The sequence below is a fragment of the Chenopodium album genome, chromosome 20 (assembly GCF_948465745.1).
Source record: "Chenopodium album chromosome 20, dcCheAlbu1.1, whole genome shotgun sequence".
Taxonomy (NCBI): domain Eukaryota; kingdom Viridiplantae; phylum Streptophyta; class Magnoliopsida; order Caryophyllales; family Amaranthaceae; genus Chenopodium; species Chenopodium album.
Window position 1 is genome coordinate 27,459,936 of NC_137853.1, and position 20,568 is coordinate 27,480,503.

Consider the following 20,568-nt stretch of genomic DNA (forward strand, 5'->3'; position numbering starts at 1 on the left):
TTAATTAACAATAAAGTTCAAAATGAAATAAGTCATGTTAAATTCAATAAAATTAAGTCCACAAATATGTAAATATCTGAGTTCAAATTAAGACAGAAGAAGTTCAAAATATAAAATAAATAGTTCAAAGAAAATTAAAGAAAGCTTACCTTGGCCAGTAATGTTCAAATTCAGCAGGACTTTCACAGTACTTGAGCAAATAATCAAATACTTCTGGAAAACCTTTCAATATTCTGAGCCCTCCTATATTGGTCTTTGAATTCTCACCGAGGTGCCAAGTGCACAAATGGTGCCGAGTACTTGAAAAAATTTCTCGTATTGCTGCAGCAATTGAAGGGGCTTGATCAGTCATTAAGGTTATGGGGTGTCGACATTCTCCCATAGATCTCATAAAAGCCTCAAACAACCATACAAAACTGCTGGTCTTTTCATCAAGAACAAAACCCATTCCAAACATCACATTAATACAATGATGATTCTACCAACAAAAGGGGCACAAATCATGCCATATTTGTTGGTTCTATAGGTAGTATCGTAAACCATCAAATCACCAAAAGCTTCATAATCCCTTCGCATTCTTCCATCCCTCCAAAATACACTACAAAGCGCATGATTTCCATCAACCTCAAACTCATAATAAAAGTCACTCTCTTTGGCTTGTCTTGCAGCAAATGACTTGATCAAAGCATTACAATCACCACCTTCTAATCTACCAGCTTTTTCAGTAGCTAAAGCATTGTAAACATCAGTAACAGTGTAGCATAGATTAGGAGATCCACCAACTTCTTTCCTCAAAGCACGAAGAGAATCCGTAACCCTAACACCACTAGCCTTCATAGTACTTATGAACTTCAAATGCTCACCTTGCATTTTCCTTTGAGACCTAAGGAGATGTCTTTTCTCAACAGGTATCATAGCATGATTGTGATCCATATTGTGTTTAACAGCAGTCCAAACACCTTTCTCATCAATAACAAAATCAATATAAGCTTCACAACATGTACGATAATCCAACTTAGAATACTTCTTAGGCACCTTAGAAGAAGTATCCTTCAAACCAGCATTTGAACACACATAATTTCTGCCTCTCCAAACACTTGAAGTACCAACATATCGAACTTTCCCTCTCCTAATACTAAATCCATGCCGAAATGCATAATCATTGTACATTTCATATGCCTCCGCATCACTTTTGACTTGTTTCCACTGCAATTCAGACTTTTCACTTTCCTTATAAACAACTTCATACTTATAAACTGCAATAAACAAACAAAATGCATAACCAACATTATTATAGTTCAAATATAAAAGAACATAGTTCAAATAACAAAATAAGATTGTTCAAATAAAAGAATAGCATGTTCATAATTACTTGTACAATTCTATATTAAAAAATATACAGGATCAAAGGTTCAATAAAATGAAATAAAGGTTCAAAAATAACATGACAGTGTTCATAATATATTTAACTACGAATAAAACGACTAATACAAATATAAAAGAACATAGTTCAAATAACAGAATATGATTGTTCAAATAAAAGAATAGCATGTTCATAATTACTTGTACAATTCTATATTAAAAAATATACAGAATCAAAGGTTCAATAAAATGAAATAAAGGTTCAAAAATAACATGACAGTGTTCATAATATAGTTAAACTACAAAAAAAACGACTAATACAAATTATAAACAAATAATATTCATAAAATTCATCAAAATATGATAAAATTAATCACAAATTAATAAATTCCAGAAGATAATTTAATTAGTCGATCAATTAATAAATTGAACAATACAACTAATTAAACCTAAATATTATGCAATGTACAAAAGCACATTAAAATTCATAAATCAGCAATCAAATTCAAAACACTTTGAACAACACATACGTATATCTAACAAATTCTGGACATAAATTGTTCAGCAAGAAATTAAAAGAGGCGAAAGTTCAAAATCAAGAATTAATGAATAAATTAATCAACAAATGATCAAAATCATCACAAATTACTAAAATACTATTGCAGAATCATATTAATCACAATCTAATCAAAAATTACAGAAGATTAAAAATAATCTCATCTCCATTATAAGTAACTTTAAAAAACCTAATTATACAATGAATTGTTCAAAAATCAAATTGAAAAAACCTAATTAACAAAAATAATCGAATTCAGAAATCTTACCTCCACTCTCAAGAACTTCAGGCACAGAAATCAAATCCATGGCAAAAATAAGATTGAAGAACAGAGCAATCAACAATGGTGAGAAAAGCACTGAATAAATCGAATCGAGAAAGTAATTTGAGAGAAAAAATTGATGAGAGAAAACTAGAGGAGAGAGAAAATCGACGAGAGAATATTTTCGAATGATATTTGAAAAGGAAAAATGGAGAAATAAGGAAGGAATTGAAAATGTAAAGAACGCGCGAAAGACGTTGCAAAATAAGGAAAGAACAGCTAGGTAAGCAGAAGCTACGTGGCAGAAGCTAATTGGTGGTGCACGTAGTTCTGTGTGCACAAGGGTGCATATTATAATTTGCGCTAATTGGAATTGAACTGAACTGAACTGAACTGATTGGAGCTGAACTGAACTGAACTGAACTAAACTGAAATGAATATTTTATGAGAGAGAGAAATTAGGAGCTGAACTGAACTGAACTGATTGGAGCTGAACTAAACTGAAATTAAGTAAATATGAACAGGCCCTACTTCATATTATATGAACAATACAGTACAGTAAATAAGAATTCACAAAAATTATCATAATTTAACAATTGCAATCTAAGCAGAGTATTGAAAACTATTGTGATTAGATAGATATATCGTCAAAAAAGAATTGAGTTTAGATAGATAGATACAAGATTAAAAAAATGATATACAATACCATACAAATTTTGCGGGTTTATCAAACTAACTGAAAATTTTCTTTAAAAAAAATAAATAAAAAACCTTCCCATTATTTATGTCGTTACCCGCGATCATTTTTGCAGCTCAATAAAAATGCTTACTTCAGGGTTGGGGATTTGTTGCAACCTCATTGAGTGACTCTTAAATTATATTATAGATTCAGATTACTTGAAGTTCAAATTATACCGAAAATATGTCTACATACAAGTTAATAAGTACAAATAAATTCATGTTAAGATAAAATAGATAAAAATCAATACATGTATGTCTTTTGCAAATAGTTCACTTTTTTTTTTCCTTTTTTTTTTAATCCTATCATAAGTTTTAACCCGTGCATTAGCACGGGCACATACTGATTAGATGAATGATTTGGAGAAAAAGGTCTTATCTTTATTATGAATATTTATAGGAGGGAAATTGGAACACCTAACAAAATTATAATAGAAGTGATTAGAAGAGATTGAAGCTAACCTTTATAAAATCTCATAAAATACAAATTAAATAAGTTAAAGGAATAATCATTTTTACAGATCTAATCCTCTCAAACTTCAAAAATTATTTCTTCTAACAAAATTGATATAGCTACAACCAAATGTATTGTATGAACATTGAATTTTAACCTGCAAAATACACATAATCAGAAACAGCAAAAAAATTAAATCAGCGGTTCTTGTAAGAGATAGAAAGACAAAAAATAGTAGGAAAACTAACAAAATCCATTATCAAAGACTAAATATCTAGCAGAGTAGATCGTAAAATTTAGAAGAAAAAAAATCAACAAAAAAAATGGAGAATCAAAACAAATTGAAAAATACAAATTTGTTAAAACCAAAGGTAGGATAAAATCAAGGTAATAATAAAAAAAAAAAAAAAAAAAAAAAAAAAAAAAAAAAAAAACATGCCTAATCTTCTTCTCTGCTTCTACTAACTGCAAATTTGCAACTTAGCTTGTCAATGTTGAAAACCTACAAACAAAAAAGAAAAAACATAAAAACCCATAAAAAAAAAACTAAATCAATTCCTCTCCTTAATCACATACTTCCTGTCCCTACGTTTGGTGATTAAAGATCAAACCAACATTATTGCTTCCTGTCCAAAAAAAGAAAACCAACATTATTTCTCTGAATCAGTGCATTGATGACATTCATTATAATGATACGTTGATAATTCGTTATATAATCTGTAAATTAAAACTTTATAATCATATACTAAACTGGGAGTCCTCATACTACCTCTGTTACAGGTTATGTTATATACTAAAATGTCTAATCATAATTTGTAACAGATGTAGTAATAATCTGTATAACATTATAAGCGAGAATTGATTACTTACCGAATCAGAAAACCGAAGATACCCGATACAATAATCTACTATATCACCAAATTTGATTTTGTCTTTGTTTAGAATTTTTTACTATGAAGTATGAGTATTGATAAGTGTAGTAGTAATCTTAAGTTTGGTATATTATGGATTTATGGGGATTGAAAATTAAAGTGGAGGTCTGGAGGTTTAAAACTGCTTACAGTGCTTAGCACGTTAAGTGGGCTTTTTTTTTTTTTTTTTTTTTTTTTTTGAAATGAGATTAGAAATAGATTAAGATAAGGCTGATATTTTTTAGAGAGCAGTTAGTGGATAGTAAATTATATGTAAACTACATACGTGTGTAACTTTTTTTTTTAAAATAAAAAAATAAAAAATTTAAATAAGTGAAAAAGGCGGGAGTGAATGAGAGCTTAGAATTGGGGGTTTGGAGGACTCTCGTGAAAAGTGACTCTTAAATTATATAATAGACTAGAGTGTACCCGTGCAAAAATGCACGAGATATATATTTTATAGGAAGATAGTATTACAAAGATCTAATAACAATAATATATTTTAAATACGTGAAGTTGTTTGTGATATAGTAACTGACTCTTTTATGTGGTTGGGTACTCCGTGTAGCTAGCTATTATAGAAGTTACTTTATCAGTGTTATAGGTGTTACACTGTCAATGTTATAGGAGTTACCCGTTCAGTGTTATTGTTGTTATCTCGCCAATGTTATAAGGGTTATGCATTTTTTGTTATAGAGGTTACTCCAGTTTGCTTGCCGCAAAAAAAAAAAAAAAATAAAAAAATAAAAAAAAAATAAATAAATAAATAAATAAAACGTGTTGTCACATAAAAAACATTATGTATGTATCTTTTGTTTCGATGATTATTGAATTAATAATAAGGTAGTTAACTGATTTTAAAAATATAATAAACAATTGGAATAATTTTTAAAGAGAAAAACAGTGGAACTATATATGGTAGCGATAAAACTAAAAAAAAAAAAAAAGTAAACATAATTTTGGAAAAAAAATGTGCAATTATTGTAATATTGGTGTTTTTAAAATGAAATTGGATAATATAAAATGCTACGTTGGTAGTTTTTTGGGGTAGTGTGTGTTATTAAGAAAAATAATAGTGAAAGTTTTTTTGGAGGGTTTTTTATTTTTATTTTTAAAATGATAGGTGGAAGTTATTTGGAGGGGCACGAAAAAAAAAAAAAAAAGAAGGGAGTGAATGAGAATTGAGAGATTGGATTTTGGAGTGTTGTGGTGAAAAGTTGTAAAAATGACTCTAAAATTATATATTAGATTTGACATTCTACTTTACAAGATATTGTACTCTACAAGATACTATTTGTCTATGATGTACTCAATTTTATTTTATTTTTAAATTTATGGTTTTTTTTTTTTTTTTTTTTGTTGATTTAATTATTTATTGAGAGTGAGAGATAACTTAAGTGGTTAGAGCTTCCCTCCCGATTTCAGGTGATCCTGGGATCAATTCTCACCCTCGCTCTTGTTCTCCCTAAACACCAAAAAAAAATTATTTATTAATTAATTGTGATTTTTATGTGTTTTGCAGGTGAAAATTGATTATTCAACAACTGAACAATATATTGGATGGTAGCTACATTTATTTTGTGAGAAGAAATTGTAATGATTTAAGATTTTCTTAGATGATTAGTTATGTACGATTGTACAAATGATTGTCGCATATTCCTTTGCATTCTCAATAGAGTTAAATAGTACTATAATCAAAATTGAAAGTATTAGTGTTTAATTATGCTTAATGATATTTTTGGATGCATAAATAAAATTATAAATTGTACATGGCAATCAATAAACACACATGTTTTTGTATGTTTATATTTAGTTATGAATTACGACAACTCTATCGTTTAACTGCATCGATTATAGTTTAATATTTGTCATTATTATTGCTTTGTTAGTCCTATATTGGTAGATTTTGCTTTATGCAATATGTATACCTCCACATGATAGACTTTGATTTAAACTAGGTTAGATCCCGTGCCATGCACGGTGATCATTATAGATAAGTATTACAAACATAAATTAGTCGAGGAATAATAAAAGTATGTGATATGTTAAATTGGTATTTGCAAGGCTAATTGTAGTTTCTAATACACAATTAAAATAAAAGTAGGCAAAAAATCTGAGCAATATTTTTTCTTTTATAAAACAGATCACAATATATTTTTAAGAATACAATTTTTGGTTTATATATATAGTTATCCACTTTTATTGTTTTAGAAAGATTTTTGAAATCTTTTTATTTTAAATATACTACATTAATAAGGAATATGTACGACAAATAAAATTATTTTTGAAATTTATTTGTTTACTTAATTAATAGATTTTTTACATAAAAAAAAATAATAACTAAGGACACACCGGGAGATGACACGTGTCATTTCTGGTGTGTCTTTTAGTATATTGTACTAGTTCAAAACCCGTGCTATGCACGGTTTTACAATAATATTTAACTATTTGTTTATTAGAAACTGTACAAAATGAATCATTAGAAATACAAAAAAATATATAAAAAAGTACAATAAACATTGTGATATACCATAAGATTAATCTCAATGTCTAAATTACGTTACAATTAATGTGAGACGGAAGAATTAATTAGATTTTAGTATTGGTTATATGAAAGCTACTCTTTTCTTAATAAAAAAAGTACTAACTATTCATGTGTATTCTGGTTGATAATCAAAATAAATAAATAAATAAATATATAAAACTTTTTGATGTTATTTATTTTATAATTTTACCTAACATTTCATTTAATACCACTATATTTTTTTAATTTTATTTAAATTAGTAATTTATTATTGTTGGATATCACTCCCTAAATATAAGGCAAAAAACTCCTTTAAATATAGTAAAAAACTTATTATATCAATAACAAAAAATAAAAAATAAAAAATAACAAAATATTTTGGCGGGAAAATTTTTTATATGGTGATGACATGTGTACTTAGGGGATAATTACGGGGATTACTTTAGTATATAAGTATAGATATTGATTAAACGTAGAGCAATCCTCCAAGCATACAATTCAAAAAATTTTTACTCAAATTACTTACAAAAATATTTAACTAACAAGTTTGGGCTAAATACTAGTTTTGCCCAAAGCCTTAATAAAGTGAATTTATAATTTTGGGCAAACAATTAGGGACAAAATAAATAAGGTTTATTTTTTATCATTAAAAAATCAGTTTTTTTTTTTTTAAAAAAAAAAATAATAATAATAAAAAAAATAAATAAAAAATTCACGGTAACCCTCTTTCCTCCTTAAAAAAACCCCAATTCTGATCATCGATCAATTATCTCTTAAACCTTCAAATTCGGGAAGCGATCCAGGTAAAATATTGAATTATTGTTGAATTTTCAGTTTTTTGCATTATTGCAATTCTTGAATTCATAATACAAAAATAATTGATTGCTGCTCAATTGTTGCCTCAATTCTTCTCACTGTAAATTGATTTTCGATCAATTCATTGCTTGTCTATATAATTTTGGTAAGCTATTCTGGTAATTAATGGACGCTCGAATTTTCAGAGTACAGAATTTTGTTATTCGCTTATCAGCAAAAAAAATCGAAATTCCTTGATTATTTACTACCTTTATTCTCTTTGCTAATCAGTAAAAAAATTGAATCTTTTTACATTTATCTCATTGAATTTTAAGAAATTTGAATATCTAAGGTTATAATTTTTCATGTTTTTGTTAAATTTGATTACAGATAGTTGTTTGTTGTTGTTGTTATGAAGCGGGTTTATTGGGATATATTTTAGGAAATAAGGATATTTGGGAATATTGTGTAAATATTTCCTAGAATATTTTGTGACTTATCTTAGGATACTTGGCCTTGCCCTCCAAGTATACCTAGCTATAAGTATAAATAATTTGTGACTTATCCTTATTTCCTAAAATATATCCCAATAGGATTGGTGTTCATTCAACTAATGTTAAATACATGTTTTTGATTTTTCAATTATCAGATTTTTTTGGCTTAATTATTGGAAGCTAGAAAGTTTATCGTTGCGGCAAATTTCTTTTGTAAGTTGCGCTTGACTCTCTTAAGTTTAATTAATTACGTAGTATATATTGTTGTTTTGTATGAATTTATTGAAATTTTGTGTTGTACCCTATATTAGTATATTTCACTACTTTGTTTGATAGTGGTTGTTATTTGTTTTATTTGCTTTCTGTTATTTGGTTCAGATTATACAACATAATTGCTTGCCAAATAGACAATGAAACAGAAAAAGTTATAAATTGGAGAAGATTTAAGCTTTCAAAGTTATGTCAAAGAACATTCATATAAGCAGTTAACCTTCTGAAAGTGAATGATTAATTAAAGTACTCTATATAACTTTCCCTCAAAAAAAAAAAAGTACTCTATATAACTTGATTTCTGAACTACTATATGATGAGTAGAGCCGCCAATTCATTTCAACAGTTTAGTTATGGTTTTAACCAAACAATTCAATTCATTTCAGTTTGGTTTATTTCAGTCAAAATATACATGTGTGTGTGTATAATTATTATAGTTATCAACAAAAATAATTCAATAATTCATGTTTATGTGTGAACACTAATAATTAACAACTACGGAGTCTTTCAAGACAAAAAACAACTACGGAGTATATATCACTAGGTTGAGAGAGTATATAATTGAGGAATAGGTGACATATGGAAATTAGAAATATTGCTTACGCCGTATCAATTAGAATTACTAGTATCAATTTAATATATTAATGTTTGTTTTCATTAGAATTTGGTTTTAGATCAAATCAGTCTTTTTTTTTCATTTTTTTTTTCCTTTTTTTTTTAGGTTTGATTTCAGTTTCAACCACTTTCAGTTTAATTCATTTTTATTCAGTTTGGTTTGGTTCAGTTTATTTCAGTTTCATTGCAGTTTATTTCAGTTTTAGTTTGTTATGGTTCAGTTACAGTTCAGTTTTGGTTTTCCAGTTTCAGTTTATTTAAGTTCAATTCATTTCAGTTTCAGTTTATTACAGTTCAATTTACTTCGGTTTGGTTATAAGTTTAATTACATTAGGATTCAGGAATGTATAAACCAAATTGACAGCTCTAATGATGACTTGATGAGTAATCAAGTGGGGTCCACTTAGTGGAGAAAGTGGGCCATATGGCGGTTCAAAAACATACATCTGTATGAAATAGTTTAAGTTATAATAATAAGATCTGATAATGTGATCTAATGCAGCAATATTATGCATTTGCATTATAAATGTTTTTTTATCTATTTTTGATGTAATGGGTAATCAAGGTAACTGCCGAATTTTTTTATAGCATATTTTTTCAAAATAAACCACCTAAACCAACTTCTAATTTCAAGGGGGAAATCATTCTTTTAACATCAAAATTACGTTTCATCAAAATAAAAGTATTAAACATTGCAATTAATCTCATATCCATAACCTTGATACAAAAAAAATTAAAAAAATAAAATAAAAATCTAGAATTGTTAATAATCATTTGGAAGGATATACTTCTAACATATGTACTACTCTTTTTTTAAAATATGTACTACTCTACTTGAAGAGCAGAGAAGAAAATGAGGTCTCCAACGATTCATTTTGTAGGGGATTCAAATATGGGATGGAATCTCACTTCTAGTCTCTCTTTGTGGGCTTCTTCCAACAAATTCTATGTTGGTGACACAATTGGTTCGTACCATTCTCATTCTCTTTCTCTCTCATCTTGTGTGTGTGTTTAGAGAGCCCATAAGGGCGGGGATGAAACTCGATCTCTGGATTTCCTAAGACCGGGAGGGAAGCTCGAACCACTTGAACTATTTTTCACTCTCAAGGCTGCTAGTTTGTTGGTTGATGTTTGTTTGTTGGTTGATGTTTGTTTCTGTTGATTGATCAATGTTAGTTGTGTATATTAATTATTTGTGGTTGATCACTTGATCTTTTTCGATTTATTTGGTGCAATTTAGTAATTCCTTTTTTTTTTTATTTCTTTTGGCGATATCTATACTAATATTTTAAAAACAAAACACTCAAATATATATAGTTATGTCATTTGTCATGCCTAAAACACTATCATGTTGACATAGAATAATATAAAGAAAATATAGGAATGTGTGTCCATTAGAGGGCTATAAAACTAGTTGTATACTCCGTATATATAAGGAAAAGATATACATAGCTCTTAGGGCTACATATAAGCATTAAATACACTTAAAAATCGTAAAAAGTTAAGAAATCATAAAAAAAAACACTAATTATACTAATTTACGCATGTTTTTATCATGAATTCCTAATTTTACACAATTCCCAAAAGTGTTTTTAATGCTTATATATAGCCTTTAGGGCTACATATAGCATTACCCTATATACAATTTGATACAATATGAATAGATTTTATTGCACTTGTATAATTTGGGATAACATTATTCAATGTTGAATTTATCAAGGTGCGTTTGATTTAGACTTAATTTACTACTTTTGTTACATATTATTTGCAACGATTAGACATTTTTCCTCTCTACTTTATGTCAAATCGTTGCAAATAATATGTAACGAAGGTAGTATGAAAAATACATACGCTTTCAATTATCGCACTTAATTGATCTATAGTTACTACTTTTAATTTGGTTCTTTCACTACACGAATTAAGATGTTCGTTTGTTCTTTGGTGCTTAATTAATGTTCTAATCGTACCGTATATCTTTGTTCTTTGGTACTTTTAATTTGGTTTGTTCTTTGCTACTTATGTGATTTATATATATTTTTTGCCATTACAGTGTTTGACTATGACCCCAAAGCGCACGACGTAATCGTACCATATGAATCAGAGTATGCCAAAGGTCGAACCGACGTATCCTATACGTACTATCATTCTGATGAACATGATGATGAAGGACAGTCAGCTATTACGCTCTACGAAATGGGTCAATGGCGCTTCCTGTGCAGCAAATGTTCGTCACATAATCTTACTATTCAAGTTGAACTTCACCCCGAGGACAACAATCACAACATTGCCAAAATGATGCACTCCGTACAAAACAAAGAGGAAACAAAGGATAAAGAATCATAGCTTTATAGGCCTTGTTTGACAATTGTCTGCTGACTGTTTCTCTTGGCTGCTCTGACTAGTTATTTGTATTGGCTTTTTATGCTGGCTGTTAATAAAATATGTTTAGTAAAGTTGGTTGTTGGTTGTTTTATATAAAAATGACTTTTAAGAACATTGGTTATTTTATTAGCTTTGTAATATAAATTGCAAATAATAATAATAAAAATTATTATTAATTATTAATAAATAATAATTATTATTTAAATTACTATTTATTTATATTAAGGAATATGTTATACATAGCCCTTAGGGGTACATATATATTAATAATATATTATTTTTTACTAATTAAAAATTAATAGTTGTTAATTATTAACTTTAAGTTATTAATAATTATTTATTAATTATTATTAGTTGTTGATAATTAAGTATCATTGTTAATAAATTTAATTAATTAATAATAATTAATAATTGATTACAAATTACTAATAATTAATAATAAATTACTAATTATTAATAATAGATTACAAATTACTAATGATTAATATTAAATTACTATTTACTAATTACAAATCAAAAATTACTAATTACTAATTATTGATTATTAATTACTACCTCCGTTAATTATTTTGTGCAACAAAGAAATATTTTACGTCTCACAAATAATACCCCTTTATTGCACATAATTGTTAATAGAGGTAATTAAGGATAGTAAAGTAATTTTATTGGTAAAAAGCCAAAACCCAATACCAAAAAGCTAGTAAGAATAGCTTTTTTATTTTTGGCAGAATAACTGGCTTTTTAGCCAACAAAAAAGGGAGGCACTACATTTACACTTAGTGAGTAAAAGGATCTTAGAGGACCCTCTAAATTTTTCATTCAAAATTTAAATTTGATTTTTGAAAACTTCAAATTCAAATTTCAAATATAATTAAACTTTCCAACTAACCATTATCTAATGTTTCAATTCCCAAAACAAGAGAGTTATCGGTCTTGTTTGGCAATTGGTTGTTGGCTGTCGGCTGGTTGGATTGGCTGGTTTGACTAGTTGTTTGTATTGGTTTTTTTGTTGGCTGTTTGACTTTTTATTAGTCTAAAAACATGTTTGGTAAAATTGGTTGTTGAATGTTACTAGTAACTTAGGTAGCCAAAAGCTACTCCAAGTAGCTTTTTCATTTTGGCTTAAAAGCCAGCTTTTCAGCTGCTAAAAAAGCCATTTACCAAACACAAATTTTGGATGTTTAATTTGACCAAAAGAAAAAGCCAAAAGCCAATACAAAATGAAAAGTCATTTACCAAATAAGGCCATCATCTCCTTGTATCTTTTCTAAACCAAACACAAATTTTGGATGTTTAATTTTGTTCAGCGTTTGGCGAATCAATTTTATTTTATTTTTTCACCGTTTGGTGAGTGAGTGAGATTGTGGATGGCGACGGTTTGGTAGGCTTAGTTGGCCGGAATTTTTTGGTGGTAATGATTAGTGATGAGGTGTAGCCTTGTGGAGTTGTGGGTATTGGCAGCAATTAGAATCCCGGCCTCTTAACTGTAGTATGATTAATGATTTGAATAAATAAAAGTGTTATAAAGTCTCATTCACTGCTGAATTGCTAATGTTTGGGTAAGGGCAGCAAAGAATAATCATTCTTCTGATTTTTATTTGAAGGTTTTGTTCGGAAAAAATTATGGCAATGGCGACGGCCGCCGATTAATTTTTATTTCTCTTACTATTAACATTTAATTCAGTTGATAACTTTTTAATTATATCTTTATTTGTTATTATGAATATGATTTCAGGAATTATAATGGAGAAGAGGGAATAGCAAGAATGCTCAAGAAGAATAAGAAAAATGAAGTGAGAAGAAAGAAGAAGAATGGAAAAGTAAACAAGTTTAGAATGGGAAAACAGGGACCATTTTACATTACAAAATGAAGAGATATGTTGACTTAGGGCGTGTTCAGCGCTAGCGTTTGAGTAGCTTTTAGGTAGCTTTTAGTGGTTTACTTAACAAAAAATGTGAGTGTTTGGCAAAATAGCGGTTTGGGTAGCTTTTAGTGGTGGAGGTAGCTTTTATGAAAAGTTAGAAATGTTAGCTTTTGAAAGTAGAGGTAGCTTTTGAGATAGCTGTTGAAAATTTAATCTATAGTTTTAAATATAAAATATTTATTTTTATATGTAACATCTAGGCAATCGCTACTTTACCGAACACCCTACCTGAATTATCTATCTTCACAGCTACAACTTGTTGACAGCTAAAAGCTACCTACATAGCTTAGGGATGGCAATGGGTCGGATCTGGGTCGGGTCCACTGAGACCCAGACCCGGAATTTTAGAGGTGGACCCAGATCCGACCCAGATCCACTGGGTCTACAAAAATCAAACCCAGACCCAGATCCATCGGGTCTAGCGGGTCTTGGGCCTAAAACGGGTCCAACTATGATTTTATTGATTTTTTATAATTTTGTATCTATATTATAAATTTATAAATATACTACTACGTCAAAATAATAAAAAAAATGCATTTAAAAAAAAAAAACTTGTTCATATTCTTGACACACAAATAATTTGTTCATTAAAAAGTTAAGACAATGCAAGAAAAAAAAAATCGTACTCCACAAAAACTTAATTTCTTGGTTGCTTGTTGTTTTATTGCTCACTTTCACTAAAGTCTATCTTCTCAACGTCTAACGACATAGTATATTTAAGTGATATTTTTAATTATATTATAAATGATATATATTTAGTATTTATAAAAAAGTTTAAAAAATTAAAAATGGGTCTATGGGTCGGATCTGGATCGGGTCTGGGTCTACAATTTTTAGACACGGACCCAGACCGGACCCATTAAGCTTGGACCCAGATCCGACCCAGACCCATCGGGTCTAAAATTTAAGGACCCAGACCCTAAAATATGGATCGGGTCCAACCGGGTCTGGGTCGGGTCCAGGACCCATTGTCATACCTTCACAGCTAACAACTATGTTTTGCCGAACAGACCCTTAATTAGGATATTAACATCCAACTATTCATCTGACATTTGTCATTTCTTGATTCTATCTTCTATAATGACAATATCAACTTTGAACCATGTTTTGCTTTTCTTCTATGATTCTCCATTTTTTTTTTTAAGCAAACTAAGGCCTGTTCTTTTGAGCTTCTGGGCAGAGTAGAGCAGATTACAGCAGAGCAGAGCAGAGCATAGCAAAGCATAGTAGATTTCAGCAGAGCAAAGCAGATTGAAGTAGAGCCGAGCAGATTTCATTATTATTAGGAAAAATTGGCCGCAACAACACCAACTATGACAAAGGTGCGTGTAGCAGCACAACCTTTCAAGGGTGCACTCAACATCACAAACTATGCACTTGGGTGCACATAACAACATAAATGACATTGGCAAAATGTAGATTTCTTCTAAAAGTGAAATCTTAAATATTTTTAATGCCTTTTTGTTTAAAAATATTTTTGATTAATTTCATTCTACTTAATTTTCCATTTTCCATCACATGTAATTAAATAACCATTAAATTGAATTATTTCAAAAAGTTTTCGCCATTATTTTCTATCGTTTGTTTCTTCAATTACTTATTTTACATCTCATGTGATGATTGACTTAGTTTCCTCTTCCATTATAATTAATTTTTTCCCTTTAAATTAATTCTCTCTTAACCTCCACAATTTAAGTGTTGTACATCAAAAACAAAAAAATCAATTTGACATATCCTAAAATCCAACTCTAAAATTATTTTTTGAATTAAGTATTTGAAATCACTTTGTGGGTTTTGATATTAGTATTTAGAAAGTTACCTATGTATCTTGAAATCTTGTAGAATAAAGGTATTTAAATGATTTTATTTTTTATTTTTTATTTTATTTATCAATTTAGTATTTAACTAGGTGGAAAGGGATAGGAAACTAAGTCAATCATGTGAGATCGATATTAGAAATAGTAATTGGAGAAGCGAACAAAGGAAAATAATAGCACAATTTTTTTTTTTTAAGGAATCCGCTTAATATAATGGTGGAGGTCAAGAAATGCTTAAATGAAAAAAAAAAAAAAAAAAGGTAAGGCTAATTTAGTTACGCATGATGGAAAATCATATATGTTTAAATAATGTTTAAACAATTATATAAAATAATAAAGATTCCACTTTTTTCCATGCAACCTTAGTTCATTAGTGTCATTTATGCTAATATGTGCACCCAATTACATAGTTTGTGCTGTAAACCGCACCCTTAAAAGGTTGTGCTGCTACACGCACCTTTGTCATAGTTGGTGTTGTTGCGGCCAATTTTTCCTTATTATTATTGTTATTATTATTATTATAATTAATATTATTAGTTATAAGTATTATTATTGTTTAGGGTAATTTTACCCCGCCACGTGGTCCAATCAGAGGATGACACGTGTTAGCCCTGGGATGGCCCAAAGTGGACCAATGCTTACTTGACACGTGTCACTTCAGATAAATGGGGGAAAAGGCGGCTTTCATAGCCTAAATCCCGAGAAAGCTGTAAAACGGCGCAGCCCACCAATGATTAGGGTTCGATGACCTAATCAAGGGCACAAATCCCGAGGACCCTATAAATAGGGAGATTTCCCTCTTTTGCAGGGCACATTTTACCATTTATTACACACTGACTCTTTAATAGAGACATCTTGAGCTTGAAATCTGAGCAGATACCCACCTAAATTTCCACACCTTTTTTCACTCCCTTCAAGTTACTAAATTGATCGTCGGAGGCGGAGTTCCTACCACCCGGAGTCTCCGTTTGTTTTGCAGTTACAGCTCGCACAGGACCAGTCTTTGTGCCGTAACTCTCCTGAGTGATAGAAACACCCAAAACAATTATTACTATTATTATCATTATTATATTTACTATTATTATTAAATATTAAATATTATAATATTATTATTAATTATTAATTATTATTATTATTAAATATTAATTTTCAATAATATTATTAGTATTATTAAATATTATATGTTATTATTATTAAATATTAATTATTATTATTAAATATTATTTATTTATTATTATTATTAAATTTTAATTATTATTATTATTAAATATTAATTATTTATTATTATTATTAAATATTAATTATTATTATTATTATTAAATATTAATTATTATTATTATTAAATATTAATTATTATTATTATTAAATATTAATTATTTATTAATATTATTAATTATTAATTATTATTATTATCAAATATTAATTATCCATTATTATTATTAAATATTAACTATTAATTATTATTATTAAATATTAATTATTATTTTTAAATATTAATTAATTATTACTATTAAATATTTATTATTATTATTATTATTATTAAATGTTAATGATTATTATTATTATTATTTATTAATTATTATTATTATTATTATTATTAAATATTAATTGTTATTATTATTATTAAATATTAATAATTATTTTTATTATTAAATATTAATTATTATTATTATTATTAATAAACGTTAATTATTATTATTATTAAATATTAATTATTTATTATTAATAAATATTATTTATTTATTATTATTATAATAATTCAATATTAAGTATTAATTTTAAGTAGAGCAGAGCAGATTGAAGCAGAGCAGAGCAGATTTTAGCAGAGTAGAGCAAAGCAGAACAGATTTCAGTAGAGCAGAGCAAAGCAAAGCAGAGCAGAGCGGCTCTAAAGAACGGCGTCTAAGACTCTCCATATGACCATCATAACTAAATTGCTTGCTTGGTTTATGTTTTTCAAATAAGATACCTCCACATAAATATGAAAATAGATTATTTCTTTGTTTGGATATAATGGTTTTATTTAAAAAAATAAAATAAAATGGTATTCGGGTTTCCAAAAAAAGTAAAATAAAATGGTATTCAACTAGTTATTTACTCGTCAAAATATTTTAGTTTAAAGGATCATAAACTAAATATTAATATAAAGTAATAGGGATTAATTTTTTGTTGAACAATTAAAACGATTATTTTAAGGTTTAGATCATCTTAGCTTTAAAAAAAATACACATAATAAGTAGACATGTGAGGATGGGATGGGTACCCATATCGTTAGTAATAACGGATCAGATAATTGCTAATCAGTATTACTAAAAGTGATATCCATAAACTGAACCGATACGTTTGGGTACTCCGATTTTCGGATCGGTTATTGAATACCCAATAAGATATCTAATAATGATAGTTAAACTTAAAAATTTATTTATTATGATATCATTTAACACTAATCAACAACAATGCCACATGATCTTGACCAAATTATTATAAATATTACTAATCATTGATATTATAAAGTCATTATGAAGTAAAGCAAGAGTTCAGGTTTTAGAAAAATAGAATTAAGTAGGAAAAAAAAACAAAAAAGATCAAGCCGAGTAACCGTTAATTTTAAAATGGTACCTAATAATCATACCCGATAACAAATTATCAGAACGGGTACCCAAACCGTTATAGATCGGTATAGGGGTTACTCAATCATTGTTATAGGGGTTACCTAGTTTGTATAACCTTGTTACTAATCTGACCCTAAATTTAACCCGATCTACTATTAACCCGACCCGAAATCAACACAACTTGTTATTGACCCGACCTAAATTTAACCCGAATTGTTCCTAACCCATTTCGAACTCAACCTAACCTGTTATTGACCTGACCCGATTTCAAATTATCTTAAATTCAATTTAGACCACCTTATTAATATTGATCACAGTATAGTTATATAGTTACGTTGTCAATTGTGTAGTTGTGTGCTTGTGTGAACGAGTTACTATGATAAGTTCAATAGTCAATAGTTCAAAACATAAGACTTCATGCACCCTTCAAAGTGGTAAAAAATGTGGCACGGAGGTAGTAGTACGTGTTACTAATAATACATCATGGATTCATGGGTTAAGAAAAAATAGTAAAACATTAAAATTAATTGTAAATGATACAAGCTAAAAGGATATGATAAGTGTAAATACATAAATGATCCTATAAAGTTTTTAATGATCCTATAAAATTACACAAGCTAATAGTCAATATTGTTGTTGAATACATTTGAATCATCACACAACCATATTGTAGTTGATTCTCCTACTACAAATCTTTTTTCAATGTATATAATGACCAGCATGGTTATCAAAATACTAAGAGAATACAGTCAAACATAATTATTAAACTAAACAAGTAAAGTATTGCATAACCCAATGTATTGCCTGAGCCACATACTATCTAGCCGCATATAAAAAAAAATATAATAATAAAAAAAGAAAAACAGTTATGTAGTAATTTTGGTATGTGATTAATTACCAAAATTAGGCGTAAGAGATATGACAACTAATCCATCAATATGAAAAAGGTTACTCATAATAAACCAATGGTTATGAGAAATTAATTAATGATTAAAATCAATTGCATGCATTGCTATTGATGATAATACAAAAATGCTCCTAAAAAGTGATAAATGATCATTAAAATCTAGCCATAATTGTAGATCAATTGACGACGTGGAGTAGTTTTTGTTTTCCAAGGAGGGATTTTAAAATGTTAAAATTCAAAATTATAGGCGGTAATGGTCGTGACTAAGGCCCTGTTCTCTTCACCTTAAAAAAATAATATTAAGTAAAAATAATTTCAGTTCAGTAAAAATAAGTTCAGTTCAGTAAAAATAATTTCAGTTCAGTAAAAATAAGTTCAGTTCAGTAAAATTCAGTTTTCTTAAAGAAGAATTATAATAGAAAATCAGTAAAAATAATTTAAGTTCAGTAAAAATAATTTCAGTTCAGTAAAATTAAGTTCAGTTCAGTAAAAATAAGTTCAATTCAGTAAAAATAATTTCAGTTCAGCAAAATTAAGGTGAATCAAACAGGGCCTAACATTGATATACGAATAATAAAACCAATGGTTATGAAAATCAATGAAAATGATTAAAATTAATTCAAAATGATACTATATAAAAAGGAATTAATAAAACACAAATTCTCTCTCTTCAAAGAACCCTAAAATTTGATAATTAAACCGCCAATGCTTTGACCTTATAAAGTGTGTAATGATCCTTTAAAGGGCAAAATGATACAAGCTAATAAGGGTAAGATAAGTGTAAATACCTAAATGATCTTATAAAGTGTATGATAATCCTTTAAAATGACACAAGCTAATGGTCCAAAGTTGTAATAAACTTCATATTTAAATCATATATAACCTACAAAACACTCATGGCTTTGCTAATATAAATATTTTTACAAAAATATGACATAATTAAAGTATTTTACCTGTTAAAAATGAAATAAAATTATTCAACTATTTTCAATTATTTCATTGAATTCTCTTTAAATAGAAATTGTGAATTTTTTTCTCCTTGTTCTTATAGATTAAGAGAAATTTAGAAGATTCTCTCTTATTTTTAAAAAGTCAAAGATTCCAAACAGGGACATCATTGTGGAACGAAGGGAGTATAATATACGTAATTTTTTTTTAATTTTTTTTTGGCATCAGCATAACCATAGTATAGGTAATTACAGAATAGAGAACACTTAATTGTTATAACTAAAGGTGGGCATCGTGCCTTGCCCTGCCGTCGCACACTGTGCCTGGGTGGGGCTCGTGTCGGGCCAAATTTTGGCATACCCTAGCCCACGACACGACACGACCCACGTGCCAGGCGGGCCGTGTCGGGCTGCGGGCCAACCCGTAAATTTTTAATTTTTTTTATTATAAATATATATGTATATATAAAAAAAAATTGATACATACTTCGTATATTTTCTTTGAACAACTTAAGTTTACATAAATAATGTTATTAATTTATGTTTATGTTGATGTTAATATATTTATTTTTTGAACAACTTTAATTTAATTAAGTTTATATAAATAATTTATATTTAAGTTTATATAAAATTAATTAAATAAGTTAATATAAATAAACTTAATTAAATAAGTTTATTTATTTATTAATTAAATAAGTTTATATAAATAAACTTAATTAAATAAGATTATAGTTGGGCATGGCCCGTGCCACGGGCCTTGCTGACGGGCCGCCTGCCGTACCCGTCCCGGATTTCAACTTTTTTAGGGTAACAGAAACAAATTTTACAACTTAATATGTATAATGAAAATAATGTTACAAATAAAAGATGTTACAATAATTATTCAAAATACAATTGAAAGATCCTGGAAACAAAACCACAATTAGTAGATTCAGATTAGCTGCAGCGATACCAACAATAAAACTAACTGGCAGCAGCAACGTCTAACAACTACTAT

At 28.2% G+C, this 20,568-nt stretch overlaps 1 protein-coding gene and 1 long non-coding RNA gene across 2 annotated transcripts; one reads left to right on the forward strand and one right to left on the reverse strand.

Moving 5' to 3' along the window:
• Positions 1-456: 456 nt before the first annotated feature.
• On the reverse strand, positions 457-1,170 carry LOC145596956 (protein FAR1-RELATED SEQUENCE 5-like). Its single transcript, XM_081653144.1, has one exon. The coding sequence runs from the start codon at positions 1,168-1,170 to the stop codon at positions 457-459; it is 714 nt and encodes a 237-aa protein (XP_081509270.1).
• A 6,267-nt stretch (positions 1,171-7,437) lies between these two features.
• Positions 7,438-11,464, forward strand: LOC145599393 (uncharacterized). Its single transcript, XR_014103741.1, has 4 exons — positions 7,438-7,610; positions 8,252-8,309; positions 9,822-9,946; positions 11,032-11,464. It is a non-coding gene; the product is annotated as an uncharacterized LOC145599393 (long non-coding RNA).
• Positions 11,465-20,568: the final 9,104 nt, after the last annotated feature.